Here is a 15240-nt window from a genome sequence, read left to right on the forward strand (position 1 = left end):
CTGCATCTGAGTGCCCATACAGCTTAAAATAGTTACCAACTGACCTTTTACAGAAGAAGTTTGTCTACTCCTGGTTAAATCATTGTCTAGACTTCCAAAGTACAGGGTATAAGCTGTGGAAGGAAGTGAAGAAAACGTTTGCTTAAACTTTGACTTTCTGACATGTCTATGTGGCCACCATAGTTAGGACGGGGAACTTCTTTATTACCTTATTTAAAATGAAGTATAATTCACTTTGTTGTAAGAATGTTGCAGACAGCCAAGTTAACTAGATTTTATCTCTGATTTTTTGACATTAGGATAAAAAGTTACCATCAGGCTTTATATTATTAAAATGACCCTTAAAATGTGTTTGGTATTTGCCATTTGTAACTGCAGGAGTCTGTCATCTGCGCTGCCAGGATGAGGCCAATCTTAGGAACCCTCCTTCATTTTGGTTGCAGGAGATGCGGCATGTTCAGGTGCCTTGCTCTGCAGCTCTAAACCATGCGTGGCCAAGGTTTAGAGGTAAAGTTTTGTGAACCCCCAGATTATTGCCACATTGTCTTTTTCTTTCTAGATGGACGCATGGTCATCCAGGATATTCCTGCTGTCACCAGCAGAGGGCACGTGGAGAACACACCTGACCTGGTTTCAGACCCCACCTACTACAGCAGCTTCTATCAGCCGTCGCTGTTTCCTTACTACAACAATCTGTACAACTACCCGCAGTACTCCATGGCACTGAGCGCCGATGCCTCTTCCGGGGACATGGGAAACCCCCTCGGGGGATCCCCGGTGAAGAACAGCCTTCGGAGCCTTCCAGCACCTTATGTACCTGGTCAGACAGGAAACCAGTGGCAGGTAAGATGTTACCCAGAGAGTGAACTGGATACATGAAAACCACACACACACACACACACACACACACACACACAGGCCCAACACAGCGCACGTGTATTGTGCACATGTGAAACGTGTAAAGAATTTCCCACTCTACACATAAGGTTATTTAACCCCAGAAGTTGTCTGCAAGGAATTGTAAGGAAATACGCATATATTTGTTTTCTTTTTCAATTTTTACTTTTCTCATTTTTCAGTGTCATTTTGCATAAATACCCAGTTGGCCATAGTCAAATTCACAAGTAGCTTACTGTATGAGGCCCCGCCTCGTCCTATCTTGCCCCCATTTTATTTGAGCAGAAAATGCTGGGTGCAGTCTTCTGGGTGGCAGTCATCTTCCTGATGAATTTGACCCTGGGAGGGAGAAGTGTTAAAATCTGTATGTTTGCACAGAAGAAAGGTACAACAACAAATTAGGTTGCTATTGTGCTGGGCTAATGTAGTTGGTTTTTAGCTGGGAATGGAGGTCAGTTTTTCATACAGTGAAGTATTTAAAATAGTGTGTGCAATCAAGAGCTTTTAATATTTGGGGTAAAACAAAGCATTTCACTGTCAGGGAAGGAGCGTTGATCTAGCGCGGTTCTACTCCCTCCGTTTCGACCATTTCCGTCATGCCCGTTTTTCAGCAGTTTCACGGCACTGAGAGCATCTGCGGGTGGATGCCACATCCTGGGAATGTGTGTGAACACGAGCACTTGGACGCAACGCCGCCAGTTGTAAGGTGTTAGGATTCTGTGATGACTGTTCTCATTTTGGATGCATTTACTGTACGCAAGCTTTCTTAGCTGGACATGGGTTCTGAGACAATGCAGACTGTATTTGGGAGTCTAGGGCAAATCTTTGACCTTTTTTTTGTTAATCCTTACCTGAAGGTATTTTTCCATTGATTTTTTAGATAGAGTGGGAAGGGGGGTGGGGAGAGAGAAACATCGATGTGAGAGAGAAACATCATTGATTGGTTGACTCTCTCGTGACCCTACCGGGGCTGGGAATCGAACTTACAACCAAGGTACATGCCTTTGCCTGGGAATTGAACCCATGACCCTTGCTCTAACCATTGAGCAAAACCAGCCAGAGCAAATATTTGACATTCATATGCCAACTTTTAAAAAATGTGAGTTGAATTTTTTTTATCCTCACCTGAGGACATTTTTCCATTTTTCGTTCAGATAGAGTGGGAGGGAGAGACAGGAAGAGAGAGAGAGAAACATCGAGTGGCTGCCACCCACACAACCCAACCAGGGTCTGGGACAAACTGCAACCGAGGTACGTGCCCTTAGCGGGAACCAAACCCAGGTCTCTCTGGACTGCAGGCCGATGCTCTAACCGCTGAGCCAAACCGGCCAGGGCATGAATTGAATGTTTTTGAGCAATTCTATTCTATTTTTCTTTTTTTAGGTGTTGGGAAGGTGTTAATATTCAAGTCACCCATATTTTGAGTTTTCTCACTATGCTTAGGGATCTGACATTTTTGGCATTTTAATATGCCAGCATTAATCCCCTGGGCTACACATTTCATACATTTTGTTTTTAGAATCATACTTTTTAAAAAGGGTACTTACAACATTGGTTTTAAAATTGAGGGGGGCAGTGTAAGTGTAAAGGAAGAACAGTGATTTATGGATCTTTAAGCTGGACCCCCGCTGGCCCTTGAAAGTACCATTTGGATTTTATGATATGGGGCATGTTCTAGGTTGATTTCTACAAAAGACTTCACTCTGAAAGGAGAAAGTAGTATCTTGTAGTTACAAAAACAAACAGCCAGCTTGTCCTGCAGATTCCCTGGGAGTGTCCTGGTGTCCTGGCTGCTTCCAGGCTTTCGGGATGAAGTGGGAGGGTCTCTGAACCCACTGGCTTATGAGAAGGAGGGTGAGAAAGAAAATTCTTAGGCGTTTTCCTAGAGAAAGGCCGCTCACCATGAGCTTTCCAGCAAAGTCAGATGTCTCCTAAATCACCCTTCTGCTTTGTCAGTCTTTCAGGTGGCAGATGGCACATGATGCTCGGCACAGTAATGTTTATTCTTTGTTATTGTTGTAAGGCCGGAGGTCCTGGATTTCCTTGGTGATCTTTTACCACGGTCCTGGCTAGGAGAAGACAGGCTCTCTTGAGTTGCAGTGTTGCCTGGTCTCGGAGGACTGCCTTGGTCCCTGTGCCAGGAAAGATTCCCCTGAGGGCATTTCTTGTACCCCTGCGAGCAGTGGTGGGAGGAAAAGTCTTGCTCAAACGTTCCTAGTCTTGTGGGGTGTGCACAGTTGATGCAGCTTATGCCTTCTCCAGAACCACCCATTACGAGACTGGAGAGAGCTGTCAATGGTCTGAGGCCCAGGAGAGATACTGAGGTATCATTTAACCTATGAGTTTGTTTTCCCAGAGGGCTGGGCTTAAGCCTTTCTATGTCCTAGCCAGTCATCATTGATAATATATTCTCATTGAACAAATTACTTTGGAGAAATAGGTCCTTCTCTGCTGCTGTGATTGGTGCCCATTCCTATTAGCAAGTAATAACACTAGTAGTGATGGTGATCGTTTATTGAGCAGGGACTCCTCCCCATACCCCTAGTAGGCCGATGGTGTTGTCTCCTTTTTACAGATGAGGACATTGAGACTCAGAGGGCTGATTGATACATGAGGCGTGTAGTAATGGAAGTGACATGATTACTTAGACAGGAAGTTTCCCTGTATACCAAGTGACATGCCATATTAATGGTAGTGAACTCATTTCATTAATCATTATTTTTACTTGGCCCTGATCTTAATCTCTTTTCATTTTTAGCCTCTTTTCATTGTCTACCTCAGACTGTCTCTGTAACAAGGCACGGCATACATAATGCACATTTTAGTTATTAAGGGACTGTGACATGTGAATGTGGACCATGTATGAATGTATATGGAATAATTTCTATCAATGGGATAAACAACAGAATCCTCAGGCTCTTTCTTGTTCATGCCTGCATACTGCATGCTGTTGTCACTTTAGGTCTGTGTCCAGCCTGTAGAGATCTGTGGCCCAGTCACAGATTCCAGTCCTGTTGTGAAACAGGAATAACATTGTGACACGGGCACAAACTCACGATGAATGGCTGGTTCCACTGACCAGCGGCTCAGATTCACTTCTGCATTTAATTGCCTGCAAAAGCTGTTTATTGCCTTGTGCTCTCCTCCGCGGCAACATTATCTCTTAAATAAACATGTTGTACTAGGTGACAAGGGAGAGGTGCACATCAAGTGAGCAGAAATAAATATGGGAGAACTGAGAGCTGTGCCTGGGAAATCCTTCCAGCCCCTGTGGCGGGCACCTTCCTGATTGCTTTTCAGAAGCTTGTCACACGGGAGTGTAGAGTCACATTCAAACCACAGTTAGGTTGTGGTCAAATGGCCACGTAGGTGATTTCCTTCCTCTGGTGGTTATTTTGGATTCAGTCTGAAATGTCTCATGATATGCTTGTCCATTTACCACTAGACACCTCACTGGAACACATTCGTGTATTAAATAAACACGCCCAGAGGTCCTACTGTGTGCTAGGGAGTCTACCACTGAACAGAATAGACAAAAATGTGAATGTCCTGGGGGAAAGGTTACTCTTATCACCTGGGAAATAAGAAGGGAAGTTGGGGACCATGTAAGTAGCCTGGGTTTGAAACTGAGATAGAGGCAGGAAGGAAATCGAATTCTGGAGCCTGTGCCTTGGAGCACAGAGAAAGACGCCCCTTTTGAGTGTTCCTGGGATGGCACCTGCTGTCTCTGATCCTGTGACAGCAGCCTGACAGGCCCTTGTTTTCACACTGCCTTCTCGTTTACTAGCATAGCTCAGCATCAGAACAACCTGTTAGCTGAAAGAATGTGGAGAAGTGACTTCTTGAGCGTGTGCTCTGTGGGAGTGGCCACGGCCCCTCCACTTCTGCGCCCCACAGCGTCCCGGGAGGGTCCAGCCGTGAGGGGGGAGCGGGATATGAATCCAAGGTTTCACCCTGACTCCTATTCCCAGGGATGCAATTATAATAAACAGTCATTACTTTAAAATATTCCCAAATTTTTAAAAATGTTATGTCAGGAAGCAGGTAGAATACAAAATCCAGTTCAATTTTTAAGGTGAAGTAGGAGACTTCAGATAAATTCTTGTGCTTGTCTCAGCCCCAAGTTGCACTGGCGGGCCCCCGGGATTACGTGCGTCTGGCCACCTCAGACGCCTGGTTATTCTGCACTGAGAAAGTTTATGTGGCTTCCTGAGGAACACAGCTGTTCACGGAGAGCCAGGCCCTAAACCTGGTCCTTCCTACCCTTGGGAAAGTGTTCTTTATACGGTTAATCTTGTGATCCACTGGGCTGCCCACCAGTTCCATTGCCCACGTCTATGGCAGGTTAAACCAGCCCTGGCTTCCCTTTTTTATTGGTCACTGTTTATTGCTAGACAGACACTGGTTGTTTCCTCTGGATAGAAAAATTGACAAAGTTTGCGGGCAGACACAAGAAGGGTTTATAAGAATAGATCCAGTTTAGCCCTGGCCAGTTTGGCTCAGCGGTTAGAGCATCGGCCTATGGACCAGAGAGACCCAGGTTTGGTTCCCGCTAAGGGCACGTACCTCAGTTGCAGTTTGTCACTGGCCTCGGTTGGGGTCGTGTGGGTGGCGACCACTCGATGTGTCTCTCTCACATCGATGTTTCTCTCTCTCTCTTCCTCCCACTCTCCCTCCCACCTGCTCTATCTGAAGATAAATGCAAAAATGTTTTCTGGTGAGGATTAAAAAAAAAAAGAATATATCCAGTTTAAGACAGTTAAAGCAATTTCTTCAAGAAAGGATAATTAAAATAGATTCAATATTTGACTTGGGCTGTGAGGGCTAATAACCATAATTTGGTTCCTTAAAGGGGAATTATAGAGAGAACTTTCTGTTGATGACTGAAAGGGTTACAAGTTGTATTGCTATGATGTTGTGTCTTTATTTTCTTTCTGGCCACTTTTGTGAGGGCTTGTAATTCTAATAATTTCATAGTTGCTTATTTGGGAGTTTATAGTCAGATAGTCATTTTATAAAAAACGATTGATACATTTTTCTTCCCCCTAAAAATATCTCCAGTTCTGATTTATATCCTTAGAGCATGAGTTTAGATACCAGTAGTGGATGCTGGGGTCCTCCTGTTCCTTTGACTGGGAACGAGTATAGCAGTTCTCTGTGATGTATGCGAGATGTTACAGAGAAACGAGGGAAATAGGACAAGTGGGTTATTCCTAAAGCCAAATGACTCAGTTCAAAACTTGTTTTTATTGAGAACATACCTTCCCAACGTTTTAAAAATTAAATGATGGCCCTCTTAAATGTTATGAGTTCTTTTTTGTAAAGGTACTTACTTGGCAATATAAAGAGTTGGCAAAACTTCTCCTGTATTCCCACCTCACCCTTTATTCCCCCCACAACATTTTACTAGTCTGAAGTCCATAGAGTCTAGAAACCACTGCATCAGTCACGGTGTCACCATGACAACAGCAGAGTTCTTCTGGGTCTTCAGTAAGCTCTTCAAATTGATTGTGTCAGCGTAACTCCTTGTAGGCAGCGTGCTTTGATCTTTTCCTTCCTTTTTAGGGCAGCCCTGTGATTACACTCATACTAGCCCAGCACTTTGTAGGCGTCCTTCATGTGCACCCCAAGTCGGTCCTGCCTTCTGGGGCACAAGGCCTGCTGTGTCAGAAGGCCAGTCCTGGAGAGTCTTCTGTTTAGAGAAATGTGGGAGTCACGGTGGACCACAGGAAGTTTAAGCCAGTGAGCTGGAGGTGTCAGGCTTCCCCCAGGTTGGGGGTCCATTGCTTTTACTGTGAACTTCCCCCTAAATGGCCTGTCAAGTCTTAGCCAAGTCTGTGATTTTTCTTTGCTAAAATATAATTCCTCATTAGATTCTTCTAAGGAGAGATAATAAACCCAGTTCTCCTGGGCCTTTGCAGCAGATTCTGAATCCTGCGGGGAGAAGATCTTCTGTTTGCCAGTGGGCAGCGGGGGCAGCAGTAATTCTCCGGCCATCGTGTGAACCCCTCAGAGCTTTGCCGCAAAACTGACTTTCTGTTTCTGATCAACTCCCTATTTACACTCGCTTTCGCAGAAGAATTGCTGTTTTGTCTTGTTCTAGGTGGTCATGACCGCCATGCTCTGACTTGTAGTGCACTTTTTCCCGAAGGAATTGTGGTTTTGTTTCACAGGAAGTTGAGTCACTTGCTTGCTCCTGATCCTGCATTCAGGGTAGCTTGTAAGGATGGTGCCTGTGGTGGTGAGACTTCTTTTTGGTTCTTGGTCTGGAACCAAAGCTGAGGGAGAAACTGGACTCACACAGATGGTGAGAGGTAGGCTGAGGAGTGTTCCTGAACCACAGCGGTGCACAGGAGGGTTGTTTCTGCAGAGAAGTTGGTTAGAAACCTGTGGATCATACGAGAAAGTAGAACTGGTCTTGGAGGTCTGGGCAGGGGAGGGCTGCTGTGACTCTGGGAGATGATGTGGGGCAGGGCTGGCCCTGGACATCCTAGCGGACTGTCTGCTCAGCCTGGCTGGAGTGGCCCCGGAGGTCCGGAGTGTGTACTCAGATTGTTAGGGACCTTGGGGGCTTCCAGTAAGCCCTGGGCTGTCCTCCAGGTTCATTTCTGTTCTCACAGGAGTTCAGTTCCATCTGGACTGAGTTGAAAACCTTGGAAAGGGCCAGTGTTCTCCAGGGACTGCTGTACAGTTCAGTTGGAGGCCGAAAGAAATGCATTATCTCAGTCTGTTGTGAGGTGGTTGTTTTTTTATAAAACCTGACCTGACACAATAGCATCAGGTTGGTAATACTAGGCATTTGGGGATTCTGAAATCTTCCTGAAAATTAGATAATTAGATCATGGTTTTGAAAGCTTTCTGAAGATTTGATTTGCTTGGACTGGTGCCAGAGTCTTACCTAGTTATGTCTTCCCATTTAGCTTACTTTTTCCTGTTACGTAAATGTGAATATAATATGAGTAGTTGCTTATCAAAATATTTAAGTATGCAGATGAGTGATTATCAAATTCCTTGGGAGTCCGTGTTTCTGTGGCCTATTAAGTGTCCCTCATTAGTTGAATAACGACCAGAATCAAGGCAGTGCTTAACAGACGCTGATTTGCTTTATTTTTTTCTTTACTGTGTTAAGAATATGATGCTAGAAAAATAAAAGAATAGAGTTACACAAATTCCCCCCATATTACAGAGCATGTATAAGAACTTGTGCCGGATTCATGGATCATCTCTGTCAAACCGAAACCTCCGAAGGATGTCCCCTCCCGCCCGCCTCGGCGTTGGTTGTGGCCGTGTGGGATCTTCAGTTGATTTTCAACTTTAAAATCGGAAGAGTAGAAAATTTCAGAGAATGAATTTTTCTTTCAAATATCAAACAAAATGTTTAGGTCCTTAAAACATTTCAAGTATACAATGGGCAGGTTCTTCTGTGTCCCTCTGTTACTGAGACCCTGTCATACCCGTGGAAGGGCTCAGAGTTATTTAGCAGCAGACCCGAAGGAGGCGTCCTGCAGGTGACCGACACCCTCCCCGACGGTGCTCCCACAGCAGGGGTCCCTGGGGAGCCAGCGGGGACCATGTAGCAAGGCAGTTGTTGAACAGCCTCAGGTTGCCACACACTTCACATCTACCCTTGTACTGAACCATTAACCACAACCACATCCCTGTCGAGATTGTCACCCCTTTTTGTGGGTGAGGAGACTTGAGGCTCAGGGAGATGGAGTAACTATCACACAGCTGGGAAGCGGGGGATCTGGAGTTTGAACCCAGGTTTGCCTAACTGAAAGGAGCACCTTCATTCCCATTATATCTGTCTTCTAAAACCATTTCTTTTTTCCTTGTATGAAGCCTTGAGAGGTGTTATATCTTTTCCCATATCTTATGCTCTCTTACAATATTTCATGAGATAATGTTTTCAGATATTTGGCATAGTAGAGAGAGTGGAGTCCTATGTCTTGATAGTATTAACCAAATTTAAATTACTAAGCACAAGACTCTTAAGCATGGTTCTGTGCACACACACACACACACACACACACTTCTGTGTAATCTAGGATAACAGATTTTTGTCTCTCATGTGACATTTGTTGCTTAGAGTAGATTCTCTCCATCATGGTTTTGGAGTGGGGAGAGCCTTTCCACGCCACCAGCCCACTGTGAGCTGGGTGTGCGCGCCAGCGATCGCCAGCTTGTGTTAGTACCAGTTCAGGTAAATCACTGAGTGTGCACTTGTGCTTACACTTAGAGGTGTCCCCCGACGGTCTCACCTTGCCCTGCAGGCAGTCTATCATGTTCAGTACTCATAAGATACCCTTCACATTGCTGATTTATGCTAAAAGTATCCTAATGTTTCTGACAGGTCATGTGTGACGTGAATATAATCCATATTTCTTAGAGCAGCTAATCCAGTGGTTTATTTCCCGATACTGCTGATGGGGCTATATCTCTTGGTGTCGCAGCCGCTGAGATTCTGGTGGTAACATATTGTTTGTGGGTCACTAGCTTTGTCTAAAACAGTAGGTTGGAACAGAGTAGCAAAGGTTAATTAAGTTTGTCCATCAAAATGGGAACAGATATGGATGTCTCTGTTACTTCCGGTCCTAAAATCAAAGTTCCTGAACATGTGATTACAGGCATCTTTTTTCCTCGTTTTCAGACTGCTCCCCCCGCAACAATTCTTATTTTATCTCAAAGCAGTGAAAACACGAGGAGTTGTTACAAGCCAAAGGCAGTGATTAGGTCTTTATAACAAACAGAATCTCTTCATTTAAAATGGGACAGGTGGCTTGGTTTAGTAGAGAGAAGCTTCTGGGGTCCAGTTGCTTTGAATTCTGCCTTCTCTCTGCAGAACCAAGTTATTTTATCTCTGAGCAATTCCTTTCTATGTTAATGATGATTACATTATGATAACCCTGTGAGATCTCAAGTCTCTGTAGTATCCCTCAATAAATGCTCATTTTCCTCTTCTGAAATTCCACTAGTCCTGTAGTCAATAACCAACATTTTCTCAGCGAGCTTATGCTAAGAACATCACCGTTACAAGCCCCCTCTGCCTATCTTAAGAGGTGTTCTGTAATGCTTTCAGAAATCTGACATATAAGAGAGACTGGAGAGTCCTATGTCCTGACAATTATTAATCAAATATTAAAAACACAATTTTTGTCATCCCGTTCCCGCCAGCTCATTCACTGGAGCTCTGTCTCATGCTGGCTTTTACATGCACGGTGCTGGCGTTTCTGCCTGGCTCTACATACATCTTCAGAGGGGTTTGTGCCTTAGCTTAGTGAATCAGACATGTAAGCTTCTGACCCAGGGGCTAGCAAATCTCGCATAGATTTGTGATCATTGTTACCAGCCAGAGACTGTCTCTAAATGGACGGCTCTCCTTTCTTTTGTGAATGCATCAAAACCCTTCCAGGTTCCAAGAAAAGGAACCATCGGTTTTTTTTTGAAACCATCTTTACTATTTGGCTTTTTCTTACTATGTACCTATTTTTAAAGTCCTTGCGTCCATTTCCCTGGTCTACATACCTCAGTGTCTTTCAGGCATTTTAGACAGACACCCACACTAAGAAATGTTTTATATTGTGATACATTATATATTTATACATACACATAAACACAAAACAAAGTTTCATCAAACAGCTCTTAACCATACTATATAGGATGGATTCTCATATTTCTGTTCTATTCTGTTTGATTCCATTCATGGCTATACTATGTGTTTGTTTGGTTTTTTAATTCTCATTACAGCCCACTGAATTATTTTTGGGCCCACTAAAGGTCTGCATTTTGGATACCACCATCTGGAGGAATGAACTTTATTCTGTCAGTATAACTAATAACAGGTGGTAAAAACCACCAACTGAGCTACACAAGTTAAACAATTAATTTGTAGGTTTTTCTTAATGTGGAAATATTTTAAATGTTTTTTTATATAAGAACAAGCAGAATGGAGCACTAATAAATACAAATGCAGTCCTGATTTCCATCACTTAGAGTCTACACAAGATTTCTGAGAATTGGGAAGGGGGCTTGCTTTATGTTCTAATGGTTTGTTTTGGGTCTGAATTTCTAAATGTTTTTCTTACTTTCTGTGAATCTTAATGGCTATTTTTTGTGTTTTTAAAATCTACTCTGGTATTTTTTTAAATATGTTTTTATTGATTTTTTAGAGAGAAGGGAAGGGAGAGAGATAGAAACATCAATGTGAGGGAGAAACATCGATCAGCTGCCTCCTGCACACCCCCTACTGGGGATCGAGCCCACAACCCAGGCATGTGCCCTGACTGGAATCTAACCGAGCTCTCAGTCCATGGGACGGCGCTTGATCTGCTGAGCCACACTGACCTGGTGAAAGTCTACTCTGGTACTAATTCAAGCCTGGAGTCGAGCTCTTTCCCTTCCATTCCTCTTGAAAAGCCTACCCGCACAGGTGTTGTTTCTCTGTTGCACAGTGTCACAGACATTCGGGAGCTTTGGGAAACGGGGTTTACGACTGAGAGCATCTTAGATGTATCATTGCCTAAGTGATGGTCCTCTCCGCCGTACTGCATGAGCATTCTGTTCTCCTTTCCCCTCCAACTCCTTCCTGCGGAGGAAGAGCATCCCCTCCATTTCTGGACAAACAGCTCTCATGTTCTCCAGCCTCTAAGTGCTGACCCTCAACCCCATAACCTTCCTCCTTTGCTCGTTGAAGGTGTCCACCCAGGCTTTGCAAGCATCCCTTCCAGGGGCCAGAATCCTCACAGGGCCAGTCTCCCTGTTTCCTTTTCTCCTTCCTCTGGGGGTGGGCAGGAAATGGAGGGTATTTCATAATGTCACCTAAGATAAAGCATGATGAGTGCAGCGGAGGAAGTGAGCTAAGTTAGGGGAGAGACAGCTAGCGCCCAGGGGACCAGAGGGACAAGAAAGGGTGGGACAGACTGTGACTGTAGGGAATCTGCTCGTGTCACATGACCCAGCACTTGCCCTTTACTCCTCCAGTAATCTCCGAAATGTGCACATGATAGCAGTCATTTAGCCTGTATATGAAAATAATTCTTTCCAGCTGTGATGTGTGGCATCCCAGAGGATGAATGAGCTGCAGCACATTTAGGAGGTGAGTGGGCACTTGCTTTTCAGGTTAAGAACCTGCACAGGTAAGGTCTGTGGACTAGGACAGCTCTCAGTGTGTGGTTAGGTGAGTGTGGGAACAGGCATCCCTTTCAGACAGTTCGAAAAGAAGCGTCGATTGACACGAAAGAAATCCTTTAACGAGGGCAAAAGTCAGCCCCAACCTTCACTCTTAGCATGACCAGGAGGAGATGAAGGATTCCACAAAATGTGAAGAGCCCTGTGGGTTTTTTGTTTGTTTTTTATTTATAAAATGGCTTCTGTTCATAAAACCAAAGGTTCGTCCCAAATGTGGCATTTGCAGTTTGAAGACTGTAAGCCATACGCCACTGCCAAGGGGGTCCTCACAGTATTTGTTTAAATATCAGAGTTTGGGATTAGGAGTTTTATCCACATAATCACTTCTCAGGAAGAGCGTCCTGTTCTCCACCAGCTCCAGTTCTGTGTGGCCGAGCCATGCTTTCCAGGACAACCGACGGCAAGTCGGTCTCCGTGATGTCCCTCAGCCGCTACCCGACCGAGGGCTCAGTCCGGTACGAGACCAGACTCTTCCCATCCGAAGTGTTAACAGACAGCCGATGAATAGTACTTAGGAATTTTTTAAAAAAGGAAGTGAGGTCTAACATTTTTATGTTTTGTTGGGATTTTATTGTTACTATAAAAAAGGGTGACTAAGGTATATAAAAAGGAAATCAATGGTTCAGATTTATTGTGCTGTATGTTCTCAACAGTTTAATAAAATAAAATCCAAAGCTCCTAGGTTTTCCTTCAGGGCTAATACCAGCACCGAGCATGTTCCCCCGCAGCCCAGCCCCATTCATAGGTCACACTCTGGTTCAGAGACTTGGGATGGGTAATGAGAATATAAAACATGACTTTTGCTTGCCAGCTACCACATGTTAATAATAATAGAGGCCGTAAATCACTGGAATTCGGGGTTTTTAGATTTTACTTAGTTTGTTTAAAGGAATAAAAAAAAAAAAAAAAAACTAGAGAAGAACAAGGCAGCATTGGGTAATGGAAAAAAGTACATACTTTTAGCAGAACTGAACAATTCCTTTAATTTGTGAGCACCTCTGTCCCTCAGTAGAACTTTGCTGTTTTAGTGGAGATGAAGCTCTGAGCACGGGGGTTGGGGGGGTGTTAGATTCATTTCAGGCAAGTTTCTCAACCTTGGCACTATTGAAATGTTGGGCTGGGCACGTCTTTGTTGTGGGGACTGTCCTGTGCATTGCAGGGTGTTCAGCAGCATCTTTGGTATCTGTTCACTACATGCCCAGCAGCACCTACTCACCCCCAGCCAGTTGCGAATCCCAAGTGTCTTCCATCTTTGCCAAATGTCCTCTGGGGGGAAATTGCCCTTTGTTGAGTTCTGCTGGCTTAAAGTAAAACAACACATTCAAAGATTTCCTTATTTACCCATTTTGTCTCATTCAATAGTGGCAGGGCTGTAATTTTTTTTTTTCTTTTGAGTTAGGAACAAGAAGTGATTTAGAGTTTTAAGTCACATTTGGCCACACCTTTTTCTGGCTTTCTGGGTGGATCACAATTCAGTTTTAACTCCCTGTTTCAGAGGCTTACACATGCCCTTAGGAATACATGGAACAATACTTCTTTCTTATGTACAAGATGTCATATGGATGGTTATTTGTAGATTATTCTTCCAGTTGGAAGCAGCTGAAGTGATTGATGGTCTTGGTAAGTTCACATTTTGATAACCTCAGATAGAGTCTGACCCTTGGTATCTTTTTCTTCTCGTTAGCTGATGCTTTGTAAAGACAGAGGAATCAAGGGGGGAATAAGCGCACATAGATTTGATACTGTGTTTGTTTTCCAGTAAGCTTCAGTTAAAAGGAAAAGAAGGGAACCCCCCATTTATCTGAATCTCTTTTCAAATAATATACACATTGGTCTTGGTGGCAATTGGCCAGCCCGTTTGTCGGAGTTAACCTTTTGCATTTCTTAGTTAGTACTGGGGATGTGGGGATTTCATACTTCTTGGCGTGTGGGAACTAGAGAGGTAACTCTAGTTACAGGTAACTCCACTGGTTCTCAGTCTCGTCTTCAGTTAGAAGTATCTGTGGAGCTTTGAAGTAACGCAGGGCCCAGGCGGAACCCCAGACCAGTGAACCAGCCTTCGTGCGGGGGTCCCCTCCTCCCCCCATTCCATTGGGAGTGCAGGTTGAAGCCAGGGCGCATTGCTGTTAGTAAAGTTTTATTGTCACAGCCACACCATTTATGGATTGCCCAGAGACCTCTCTGTGGCTACGAAACCCAAAATACTGACTGCTGTGTCACTTATTCAAGTTTGCTGGCCCCTGCCTAAACTCACAGTGAGCATTTTCCAAATATTTTGAAAAGGGGCTTTATACAAAATTCATAGTAAGCGGGGAAAATCCAGCATTTTGTGGAGCCTGTAGGCTTAAATCCTGCCCATTATCTGTACCTGGGGGAAATTGGAAAGCGTTTTCTTTGAAGAACTGACTTGAAGATCTTGTCCCATTGGAGGGAGATGTGACCAACTCAGCACCCAGAGGGGAGGTGCCATTCTTATGTCCGGACACTTTGTGCGTGAAGGTTGGTGTCTAACAAATGCTCGTTCCTTGCTGTGTCCAAGCGAGGGGAGGGTGTGGAGGTGGAACATTTCTCTCCGGCAGAGTGTTTGAGGGTGTGGTCACCACTGCAGCCTTGCTTGATGGTGGCAGACCCCTGGAGAAAACCTCTTCCTTCTGGGGAATCTCATGTATGAAAAGAAAACTAATAAAAAACATGAAGTGGCATCATTTCTGCCTTCCCTTAGTTCAGATGGAGACTTGTAAAAGCAGTTGTCAAAAGAGTCTTTTAGAAGGTCCTCTGGCCACGGGCCTCACAGCACTCGGTGTGAGAGGGGATTGGTTATTCTAGTCCCTTTTCACCAGAGTGAGGTTTCGAGCCAGCAGAACCAGCCTCTCCTGGGAGGCAGTCAGACTGCGGCCCCACCCAGACTTCCTGAATCAGAATCTGCTTTTTAGCAGGAGCCCAGGCTGTCTCATGAGCGTCGGGGAGCACGGGGAAGCACCTGACTGTAACGGGGTCAGTGCAGTGAGCAGTTGATGGTCACTTCCCTCGTAATGATTTCACGGCTCCTTGACGGCTCTCCTGACCCGGACCCGCTCACTGAGGGCAGCCCGCTCTCCCCTTTGGCTGTTTCCAAGTGTTGCTCACATGCTCTCATTCAGGAAAGATTTATATGAT

The 15240-nt window shown here is 44.6% G+C and overlaps 1 protein-coding gene across 1 annotated transcript in view; it reads left to right on the top strand.

Moving 5' to 3' along the window:
* DMRT1 (doublesex and mab-3 related transcription factor 1) overlaps positions 1–15240 on the top strand; it is a 96886-nt gene that overhangs the window by 40244 nt on the left and 41402 nt on the right. Inside the window, exon 3 of the mRNA XM_036261905.1 lies at positions 560–843. Within this exon, the coding sequence (XP_036117798.1) occupies positions 560–843 (284 nt within the window). The remainder of the gene's footprint in view (positions 1–559; positions 844–15240) is intronic.

This window comes from Molossus molossus, unplaced genomic scaffold (genome assembly GCF_014108415.1).
Source record: "Molossus molossus isolate mMolMol1 unplaced genomic scaffold, mMolMol1.p scaffold_m16_p_14, whole genome shotgun sequence".
Lineage (NCBI taxonomy): Eukaryota > Metazoa > Chordata > Mammalia > Chiroptera > Molossidae > Molossus > Molossus molossus.